At 42.0% G+C, this 11,861-nt stretch overlaps 1 protein-coding gene and 1 long non-coding RNA gene across 2 annotated transcripts; both read right to left on the bottom strand.

The window, feature by feature from the left end:
- Positions 1-224: 224 nt before the first annotated feature.
- On the bottom strand, positions 225-2,979 carry LOC114144198 (uncharacterized). The gene is made up of 2 exons (XR_003595436.1): positions 2,170-2,979; positions 225-829 (listed from the first exon to the last, which is right to left on the bottom strand). It is a non-coding gene; the product is annotated as an uncharacterized LOC114144198 (long non-coding RNA).
- Positions 2,980-4,307: 1,328 nt separating this feature from the next.
- On the bottom strand, positions 4,308-10,650 carry rbm15 (RNA binding motif protein 15). The gene has a single exon (XM_028018686.1). It carries the CDS (start codon positions 10,479-10,481, stop codon positions 7,947-7,949), a length of 2,535 nt encoding a protein of 844 aa, XP_027874487.1. The 5' UTR covers positions 10,482-10,650; the 3' UTR covers positions 4,308-7,946.
- Between the last annotated feature and the right edge of the window lie 1,211 nt (positions 10,651-11,861).

Here is an 11,861-nt window from a genome sequence, read left to right as displayed (position 1 = left end):
CAGCAAATTGACCATACAGTACTTTATTGAGAGAAAAAAATGGACAAATAACTTATTTCAATGTGTTTATGTTCAGGTTTTTTTACAGTGATTTTCTGAAAATTCCATTTAAAAACATCCAATATTACCGTTTCATTTTGTTAGTTTTAATATTAATCAGCAAACAGATGCAACTAAATAAATAAGAATACAAACAAAAAAGATTAAAAATATGTTTTTGTATATATATGAAAGTCAAATTAATCAATAAATGTTCATAATACACAGATATTTTCAGTGTCTATTGCTGGTAATTCTGGTGATTATCACTTAGAGCTAATTAAAACTCAAATTTATGTTTCCTGCAATATTAGAATATTATATAAGGCCAATAGAAATTATTTTGTTACTTCAATCCTAGACTCCTTAATGAGCGTTGTTTTACAATCCTCTCTGTTATCCACAATGCTTGTGCATATTTTTCTACCACACTTTTACCTTCCATTCAACTTTCCTTTTTGTACTGGAAAGCAGCCCTCTATCGGCATCTTTAGAACCGACCTTTGATGACTTGCCCTTTTAGTGGAAGGTGTTAATGAAACTCAAGACAGCAGTCTTACCTATGACTGTCAAGGCCATCAAATAAATATAATTATGGACTTTATTCAATGTTTTGATTTTCTAAGAAAATACATTTTAGCTTTTCAATCTCTCCGTGTAGTGACTATATAATGTAAGAGTTTATCTTTATAAATGGAACTGAAACAGAAAAATACATTTGCATTTTGTTACCTGTGTAAAGGTTACTCACTGAGGTGTCTTGGAAACAGAACTGCAGACCCATCGATGTCTGTTGAGAAAGCAAAAATGCTTTAATTAGAAAGGTTAGGTAAGATAAAATCAGCAATACGTTTCATGGATGAAATCACTGCCTATGACTGGGACTAACATAACATGTTCCCTTTTACCAGTGATTCACTGTTCTGCCTTGTGTCAAGAATGTGCATCAGATGTGTTTATATCTATACATACAGTATATTGTACAATGCCTTTCCTCCATTGGTATTTGTATTGCCAAATGAGCCACATTTTTACAGTTCATACAATCTGTGCATTGATAGTAAAGCCTTCCTAGTCAATATAAATAACTAATGTTTACTAACATTTACCTCTCTTAGCAAACTGAATCTTATCTTATCAGTTTATGACTGTGGCCTCTTTGCCCAGTTGTTTTACTTCCCATTTAATTCTCAGTTTTTTATCTAAATTTCATTAAAATATTATTTGGAGCTAGTAGTGGATGACATTAAAAGATTACCTAAGTAGACAACAAGTCGGTTTCAGGAAAGAAAAAAGTGAATGGAAGAAGAAATATATAAACAAATTCACAAATTAAATTAACTCCTTTAGCTTTCAGTTTCTATTAAACCAGTCCTACTATTTATTTTTAATGGCATGTCAGAGACAGTGTGGAAGTGATCTGAGTTTTCTCTGGCCATTTATAGTAAAGTATAATGCAGCACTGCCCCTCCCCCATCTGTTGCTGCACACTGCCAGTCAGCTGGCTGAAAGAACAGCTAAGTGTTAGACAAACTATGAAAGGCATATTTGTGAGCAGCTTGGTGGAGGCTAGCTACCCGCACCTCTTCAACCAACTAGTATGCGCTAAGAGGACTTTCAGTGCTATTCTGTAGAGGACACCAAAAGACCCAATATTTAGTATAATAACCAATTAAAGAAGTACTACACTTTGATTTATCATGCATTCCCATATTATTTCCACTTACAATCAACAGTAGTAAGTAATATAGTATATTTGAACATTAAATGTAGCTGTAATAATGATTCAATAGATTAGTAGCAGGTAGGGTTTTTGCTTTTTGCTTAAAAATAAAAAAATGAGACCATGTGACCATTATTGTTGTAAAGTTTAGTGTAAAAATTGTGTTTCCATGGTATTCTTACTCAAGGTTATCATATAGAGAATAACTGGCCTATGCCCCCGCCCCACAGTGGATACACTCAGCTATGACCAGGGACTGTGAAGCTTATTGTTGGAAAAAATTCAGCCTTTATGGCACTATTCCATAGTAAATTAGATGTATTTGTATTAAAATAGTCACTTTATTAATTATAATAATCTAAGTACATGTCTGTTATTGTAAATGATGGGTGAGATGGTCCATCTACCTCATTTGATTCAGGTGTGTTGAACCAGGGAAAGGACTAAAACATGGAGGCCAGCTGCCCTCAAGGACCGACTTTGGACACTGAAGTTGTGATCTGTCTTGAAGTTAGAAAAGGTTCCATCCATTTTCTACATCAATGTCTGCAGGACTGTAGAGGAGGGGATGTTACGGCTTATATCCATCAACCGTCAAAGGTCAAAATCACAAACAGTTTGCCACGATCAATAAGTGTCATCTAATCACCAATTCTGTTGGTATGTTTCAACTTATTCAATATTTTTAATCACACTAATGTGTAGCATCTTAAAAGTAAACTGATAACCTAAATGAAACGTAGTCAAGTTAAATAATCCAATAACCTGATTTGTTGTGAAGTATTATGGCAATGGTATTGCACCATATCTAAGCACATACCAAAACTTAATACAGCTTTTCTCACCACTGACTTATTGTTTATTTGGTGGGCAATGAATGGAAAATGCCTTTCAAATTTAAAATGAATACACGCTTGTTTGTTTGTTATTTATTTACACTACAAAAAACCTACATTTTATCAAGTGTTTTGGTCTAGTAGTTTCTAGTGCAAATATTTTATTACACTTGAAATACGACAAAACTAACTTACAAGTAACTTTCTAGCAAGAAATGGTAGCTTTTTTAAGTAAATGTTCGCTTATTATGATGAAAATATACTTGTTCCTCTGGGAGATTAATTAACTTATAATATGGAAAAAATGTCTTGTTATAAGTGAAATAGTCTGCTAAGGGAACTGGTATTTTTTCATCAATATTAAGGAATTATTTCCTTAAAATAATCTCCTACATCTTGCTGAAAAGTTGCGTGTGAGTTAGTTTTCTTTCATTTCAAGTGTAATAAGATATTTGTACTAGAAACTAGACAAAAATACTTTGAATATGATTTTGTGTTTTTGAAGTGTATTTTTTTTTTTTTGCCAGTTTGTTGTATTTAGTTGGACTTGGAAGATAAAAGGCAGTTATAGTTTGATCTCTAAAAAAAAAACTACTTCAGAGAATACGTCTCAATAAGATAAACAGAGTTTTACTTCATTATATAATTTAGAATATAAGAAATCACAAACTCTGCTAATAATAAACACACTGAATAGCAGGCATATGCCCTGTGCCACCGCATCATCTTCCTCTTGTATGTAGAACCTGGATTTGTTATATTTGACCTAAAATGATGAGAAATAGTTGTCTCGCTAACTTCAGCATATAAACATCTGTTCCTGTTTCTAATGTTTATTAATGTCCATGTTTCATAGAGACTCAACACTACTTTTTATACATTGTGTCTACAGAAACAACCAAGTTTGCAGTATTTGGTATATAAAAAGCAAACTTAAAGCAGAATTAAAATCTCATCTAATTTAGGTCATGCATCAAGCTTCCTGCTTTCAATTAAAAAGAAAAAGAAATTAAAAATCAGTTGTAAAAAGAAAATGTGGCTATAAAAATTATGACTAAAATATGATTATTTGATTTGCCATGTAAAAAAGGACATTTAAAATATATTTTCTTCTCCATAGGGAGCATTTTGATGACTTTTATGGCCACTTGCTCTTTTTAAAACATAGCACATTTTTTTTGTTGTCGTTTTACTGAAAGCAAGAAGCTCGAGAACCACCTAAGGCGCATTTGTGTGAGGCTAAAACAAGAAACCAGCATCTCTTCCAAATAAAAAAAATTCCTCATCTTCATCTCGTCTAATTTCATTTCCTTCTTTGGGAATGTTTCAGATTTGAAGCCTCTAATCTCCCAGTTAATGTTTTGCTGAGCAGCAGATCAAGTGAAGAGGAAAAAAGTGGCTAACTTGAATATTTTCAGATCAAAACAGAAACTTTTATGTTTCTTAAGAATGTGGTGTTACACTGTAATACTCACCCCCTGCTGCCTATAAGCCACCGACACAGCCATGGCAGGCAGCCCTTGCTCTTACTCACCATTCTGCTGTTTCTGAGCAGCAGCCGCTCAGTGATACCTGCTCTGTCCTGGCTGCCAGCTAACAGACCCGGAGGAGGAGGAGAGGAAAGGCAGGCACTCCGTGGTCCTCATGGTGGCAATGTTTCTCAAGGGGGAGTGGGTCATCCTCGACACAGAATCACTGAACTTTTTTTAATTTTTTTAACCCTAATTCAGCTAAAATAGATGGTAGCTGAGTTTGGACTTAAGGTTTTGACATGGAGTGGTCCCGGAACTTCAGCGAACGGTATCCTCTGCTCCTCCCAGCGAAGATGCGCGTACTTCATCCACGGTGCTGCGGATGACCTCAGATGATGAAGTGGTACCGGTTCAACACGGCTCCTCGGGGAAAGAGAGGTCAGCGGCAGCATTCCTAGCTGACATTTGAGCCAATCGTCTTTCCTGACGACCGGGAAAATCTGAGTAAAACCGGGCAAAGTGCGATAAGGACGAATCGGACCCAAAACTCCCCAGGGAGACCGAGTGATCTGTCGATGCTCTGCGAATTTCAGAGTTGTCACAATCTCAATTCTCCTGCCTTCTGTTCAGAACCAGAACCGAATGCACAGGGAAACCTTCACAGTGATGCCGAAGCTGCTTTTGCAGGCCGGGTTCAAACAAGAGCAGGCGGCGGCTCCTCCATCCGTCCTGTCAGGTGTTTTTGCGTGTCAATAGGAACAGTAAGTTACAACCAGAACCGGCCTCGTTTAAACAAACAGCGATCCTCTGGGAGGGGGGGAAACACGGGTCTCTCCTCTCTGGAGCTAAACGACTTGCGAATCGTCTCACGAGCAGAAAACAACATTTTCAAGTGAACAAAACTCCTCCTCGAAAACACAACCGGGCATCGCAGCTCGTTCTCGTCAATTCACTTCCATCGAAGAAACACTTCCCCTTCACATGAACAATTTATTGACAATCGGTCACATCAGGCGCCCAAAAGCACTCGCAGTTACGTGAACAGCTTCGCATGGGCATTACGGATTTTCCTTTTCCCCCATGACATCAAAGCGTACATTGCTCAATTTTTCCCCCCACTTAAAAACAGAAGTCATCACAGGTGCGGGATGGACTTACACAACTTAAAAAGCTTCCTCGTCAGAGAGGACTCACACAGATAACGGTGCCTATTCTCTCTTTCTCCACAGAGGGTTTTTGCAGCTCTGCGTCTTCCAGAGTCCGAGGTTTCAGTGGGTGTGATGTCCGAGTGCACAAACAAACATGAATGTTTTCATTACACACAAAAAATAAAATAAAGTCTGAAAATTATTATTCCGAGTAAGTCACTACTGCATGACTAAATACAAAAAAATGTCTAAACAATACTGTGGTAAGATCTAAGAAAAAAAAAAACGCATTGGCAGGCATGAGTTATTGTAACTGCATACTTCTAAAATTAAACTCCACATTAACTGTTGAACCACTGCTAAAACCAAGTAGCTGTACTGATAGCTGGTTTATTAGTTTGTACCATCCACTTACTGGGTTAATTATTACTATAAAAAGGGGAGGGTCACCGGTTCAGGGAAATAAATAAACTATAAACACAAAAATGTAACTTTTTTTGTCTTTTTGTCCACAAGTACTTCAGTTTTCATATATATATTGCAATGCTACATCCTCTCCGAGCAAAACAAGGATGCACAAACGAATAACACATTAAGAACACAAGAAAAGTTCAGTATTTTCTGTTAGTAGCAGGTGTGGGCTGGTTTCTATGCTATCCAAAAAAAAAAATGCATTCAACTATTATTTGACCCATGGGAGACACTTAAATTCACAGATATTGTAAAAATTTGTTGATCCTATTGATGACTCTTAAAGGAATAGTTCAACATTTTTGAAGTGAGGCTCCTTTACCAGTAATAGTTTGCAATCTGACATCACAGTGAGATTTTTTTTTTTTTAAATCCTAAGCATCATGAAAGGCTAGCAGTCAAAAACACTTAATGTTTTATCTGATTTTAGCTATTTAAAATAACTCAAACTGAATCCCATTTTAACAAAAAAAAGAGTAAAACAAGTTTTGTTATACCTTTTGAGTGCTTCTAACTGGAAGTGTTAACGTTTTTAGAGGTCAAGCCCCGATTTAAATCCGATAGCTTCTCAGGGTCCTGCATGTTTTTTATGTGTTCCTGCTTCAGCACACCTGATTCGAATGATTATCTCCTTGTACCTAAAACATGCAGGTCAGTGGGCCCTCAGGGTTTTAATTACTGCAGTGCTACTTTATTTTTTTCTAGCCATTTGTAACAAAATACAAATTAAAAAATCTTGCATTATCTTCTGAGAGACACCCGTCTCGTTTCTGATCAGAAAAGTCTAGGTTGAATGAAAATAGTAATTTTGAGCTTGGCATTAAATGTCCCAACAACCTGTTATCGATCGAGCTGGATGCCAGCAGGGCAGAGAGGCATCAAAGATGGCAAATTTTATCCTGCTGGACCAGCAGAGCCAACAGCATCCTCCAGCTTAGCAGTAGCACAGACAAAATTTGACTGAGAAAAGAAGGGGGAAAAAAATCTTATCAAAGCCCCTTTGTGAAAGTTTAGACAGTTTTAAACTTGCTGATATAATTCAGCTCACAATGATGAACATTTTAAGTTTGGGTTATTTTAGACGGCTAAATCAGCGAGTCCATCTGACTTGTTAAGACTTTCACAGATTTAGGGAACATTTTCACTTTTCTACAAACTTAAAGCGATGTGGCCTCTTTCTATTGTAAATAAAAACCCCACTTCAAAACAAATTTTTTTAAGCATATCCCTTTAAAACAGATCCACTAAGGTTCGAACAATGACCTTGAAGAAAATGCACGAATGAGACTCCACAGAGTGAAATGTTTGACCTGTATTAAGAAATGCTTTAACTGCTGACCTTCACATTGTCCTCCACCTTTTATCCAGACAAAACATTTTACTTGACTTTAAAACACCCTGCACAACACTTCTTCAGTAAATCACACTCCAAGACGTATCAAACGACTTCAGTAGAAGCAACATAAATATTTAAGGTAGTACATTTAACAGGAATGTGATCAACTGAAGGAGAGCTGTGCGATTTGTTTTAAACGTCGACATTACCAATTTCTTTCTGTCTTGAAATTGGGGGGGAAAAAATTATGCTCAGCTTCTTTTCAACACTTGAACAGCTCAATTTTAAACTGCAACATGTTACTGTACTGTAGGTCATGCCTGGTTCACACAACCAGGGAGGAAAGTTGTTGTAATAACACCACCAGTGCAGACCGATGATGTCAAGTATAGCAGCCTAGAGATAAACATGACGTTTTTAGGACATTTTAAAATATATTGAACTAACATTGTTTTAAATCGGTAGATTAACTGTAATGGTGGTGTTATCGTATAAAATCATTCGATGCCCAACATTTATTTTGCTTATAACTGGATAAGTAACCATGTCAACCCATAAATGAACCAAACGATAAAATGACCTAAAGGCTCATGTAACTGGTTTTGAACTGATTGAATTTCTATAACAACCCCAATATTTAACCCCAGAAGGCTGATAGTACAGCGGGTTTGTGATTGTGATCGGGTTCAAACACCCAATAAATGTACTTAAAAAAAAATAATTAAAAAAAAAGACCTTTTAGTTGTATGGAAGGGCACCATTTGTCCGTTTAGTGGGTTATATGGCAACATTCAAACACTGGAGAAGCACACTACTGTACCCCAGGATGCAGAACACACAGCATGCAATAATTTCTGACATACAGCAGATTATTATTTTTTTTCTTCTAATCGCCGCTTCATTGTAGTATACGGTCACTTTTTATGATGCGCCACGAACCACGATCATGACCAGGTAGTCCTCTTTGCTTTTTGCCAGAGCTTTGGCAGACGAATCCAAGAACTGCTGGGAGAAATCACACGGGGGGAAAGCATGAAGGACCCCTGCGTTGTCTTTATCCCGGCTGCCCCCCACGGGCAGGCTGATGACTCCGGCTGCTTGTTTTTGGTTGAGGTAGGACACCAGGTTGCGGAGCGGCCGCTGGGTCGAGGCCGCGGAATCTGAGAGCGACTCCTCCGTGGCTCCGGGAACGGCCAGCAGGATGGCGTAGCCGCCAGGACCTGCCACCTTGATGCGGCGAGACACTTCGTCGAGCTTGGGCTGGTCCAGGCGGAGACGCTGCGTGATCTTCAGCTCGCTCACATGCCTCCCTGTCGCGCTGTCCATCAGCAGGTCGCTGGCCACGCTGTGGTCGCCCTCCAGCAGATGCATGTTGGCTGGGAAGTTGCTGTTTTTCAGGAGCAGCATGCCTTGCCAAGCTAGACCAAGTTTGGCGCCGTCCACCTTGGACGGCTGACCTCCCTTGGAGCTGCTTTCAGAGCGTTCTCTCTTGGCCGGCCCTTTGCCACCGTCAACTGCTTTACGCTTGCGTTCTCCAGCTGCTGCCCCTCCACCACCTGAAGGTCCTTTATCAGACATAACCTGGCTCTTGAGCCGGCGTTCTGTCCCAACCCGCTCCAGGCTGCTTTGGCGTTCTCTCACTGGAGAGGCTCTCTCACCTCGCATGGGGCGCTCTGAATCACTGAAGCGCCCCCCCTCTCTGCTGCTGCCGCCGGGACTCCCCTCTGGGGAGGCTCGTCTGCGTCTTACTGTCCTCTCAGTGCTGTCCGGGGAGAGGTCCAGATGGCGTCCCTCTTCCACTGCACGCCTCTTGCGTACAGGTTCTCGTCCCTGCAGCTCTCGTTCCAGAGACCAAGGCTCCCTTGTCCGCCGCTCCAAATGTTCCAGAGGCTCAAAAGGCGAGGCCCGTACCCGTTCCCGGATGGCAGGGTTGGGCCAGTCGGCTCCAGGGAAGAGCTCTCTGTCCCTGAAATGAAGTGGTGGAGGAGTCCTGTCTCTGACCCGAAGAGGTTCGGGCGTGGCACGGTGAACAAATGACTCAGCCACCATGTCAAACGGCACTATGGGGAGAGGCTGCAGGAACTGCTGCGGGTAGCGATGCTCAGAGTCTGCAAAGTCCACCCTGAGTCGTCTCTCTGGTCCTCCCAAGGGAAAACCCCTCATGTGTGTCCAAGCTGCTTGTGCAGCATCTAAACTTTCATACTGAATGTAAGCCCAAGTGTCCCCTTTTCTATAGGCAATGGTCCTTATTGTCCCAAAGCGATCAAACTCTCTGGCCAGGGCAGTTACAGGCACCCAGGGTCCAAGTCCCCCCACCCACAAGCGCGTGGTGGGCATGGGTTTTCCATAACCTATCTTTATGGGGTTGCGACCCACTATTTTGCCAGACATACTAAGCTTGGCACGGTGAGCCATGTCAAGGTTCTCAAATTTCAGAAATCCATAGGTGCTGGTTAGTCCTCTGGTGGGTCTCTTTATGTCCACCTCCGTGATGACCCCAAACCTGTCAAAAGCCCTCCTCAGGTCCGCCTCCGTAACAGATATGTCCAGGTTTCCCAGAAACAACGTCCTGTTGGCTCTTTGGTCGTCTTCGGGAGATATAAAATCCTCTTCTCTGAACGTTGCCCGCTCTGCAATGAAAGCGGGACGCGCCCTGGCTTCAAACAGAGCAAACTCTCGGTCCCGCTCCAGATCCCTGGGCAGGGGCGGCGGCGGGGGCGGGGGCAGCTGTCCCAGAGCCAGCTGCTGCAGCCTGTAGTCTCTGTATCCAAGCCCAGTGGGCGACAGGGGTCTCTGTAGATGTCTGTGACTCTGAGCCGCCACGTACAAGTCCCTCTCGACCGGGGATCGGCTCCGTCTCCGGTTCACGTAGACCGCCTCGATCTTCAGCGGCCGGTCGTAGAGCACCAGCCGGCCCCTGGCGTGCTTAGCGGCTCGGGCGTCCTCCGGCTTTCTGAAATTCACAAACGCTATCCGTCCGTCGCTGCTGCGGCTCATCTTGACGCTCACGTCGCCGAACTTTTTGAATTCGTGAAATAGTCCGTCCTCTATGTCCTCGTCGCTCAGCTGGGATCCGAGGTCGCTGATTTTCAGTGTTTTGTACTCACTCTCCGTGCTGGGCGGCTGGATCCGCTGCTCCGCTCGCGAAGAGACGCCCCTCGGCGAGGCTAAGTCCAGCGTCAGGCTCAGGCTGTGGTTTTTACCCGCCGCGGACTGACAGCTGTGGTTATTTCCAGTCCGGCCGTGGCCGTCGAAGTCTCTTTCTCTTTTCTCACCGAGTAGACTCCGTCTCGTAGAGCCGCCGTCGCCTTTTGTCGAGGTGTTTCCATTATTACTCCCACTGGAAACGGACAGAGCCCCCATTTTCTTGCTGGTCGGATGACATCCTCCCCTGTCTCGAATATCTTCCAAGGCCCGGGACCGTTTTTTAATCGGCGACCGCTCTTTGCCTTTCATTTCAGTCCGGGCGGAGTCGACCCTTCCGGTTCGTGGCCTTATCTTAGCACTTCTGCCCTGCAGGTGCAGAAATGAGCTGAAACGGTGAACGGATTTAATCAGTGACCCTGCGGCAAAACAACAACAGTCGCCATTTTGTTAAGATTAGCCTAAAATCCCGCCCCTTCGTTTTGATTGGCTGAAAAGTGGGCAGAAACCTTTAAAATGCCTGTCAATCATTAACGGAGCCCTTATAAATAAAGCCGTGTCTACCATAGCTGTATTTTGAAAACAACTAAAGATGGTTACTGTTACAGAATATTGTGAAAAACAAACTCCAGTCTGCAATTTAGCTCTTCTTTCACTTTACTTGTAATATGATAATGTGTCATACGATTCACAATCAACGACGTTTTGGGCCCTTAAGTTAATTTATTTTAGCAGTTAAATTCTGTAAAGTAAAAGCAATTAAGTCAGTGTTTCTCAATCCGTTTGCATGTTTTAGGCTTTTCCCTACGGCCACACGCCTGATTTGAATAAGTGAGTGATTAACAGGTTTCTGCAGGACTTGATGTCTGCAGAGGAGGTCAGACAGTCATTTGCTCTGGAACAAAGACGCATCTAAAATATGCAGGGCAGTGGTTACCCATGGACAGGGATGGAGACACTCTTCATTCCAGTGTTTTGTACCTGTGGCCCATCTAAAAACTGCAGGACAGTGGCCCCCAACCACCGGTCCGCGGACCGATACCGGTCCGCGGACCAATTGGTACCGGGCCGTGCAAGAAATAATGAACTACTTCCGGATCTTTTATTATGAAAGTCCTAAACCGGATTTTACCGGTTATGTCTTGCGCGTCAAAATTGAGCCAACTTGCAGCAGAATGAGTAACAAAACAACATCAGAGTACAGTGAACCGTCGCTATTTCCGGTCTCGCTGCTTCACGGATTTGCATCGTGCATTGTGTTCTGCATTCTGATTGGCTAAACAGTCTCTCCGCTTCTTCTCTACCTGTGTGTCAACAACGTTGCGGTTTCATATGCACACGTACTTAAAACAGCTTGCCATATTTAACATAATCGATGGTGGCATGTCGGTTTATAAGAATCTTTTTGCCCAGAAGAAAAAAGAGCGACAACAACTACCGATAACTATGTTCTTCTCTCGAAAAAACACACCTGCACCGCGGGCTTTAGAAGAAGAAAAAAAAAAAAACCCGCTACAGAGCGGAGTCAGGATGCAGCGGCTCAGTCAGAAGAGCAGTGAAATACACGTGAGTCACTATTTGTGTTACTGTATTTTGTTGTTTTTTTGTTTTTCATAAGCATTTTTCATTTTCTCCCGTTCTAATCCAATGACTCAGGTCGCGGTGGGGCGGCGCTGATCTCCGCAATTCAGG

Source organism: Xiphophorus couchianus, chromosome 1, assembly GCF_001444195.1.
Source record: "Xiphophorus couchianus chromosome 1, X_couchianus-1.0, whole genome shotgun sequence".
Taxonomy (NCBI): Eukaryota; Metazoa; Chordata; class Actinopteri; order Cyprinodontiformes; family Poeciliidae; genus Xiphophorus; species Xiphophorus couchianus.
Note: the sequence above shows the minus strand (reverse complement) of the source record. Positions and strands in the feature narration are given on the sequence as shown.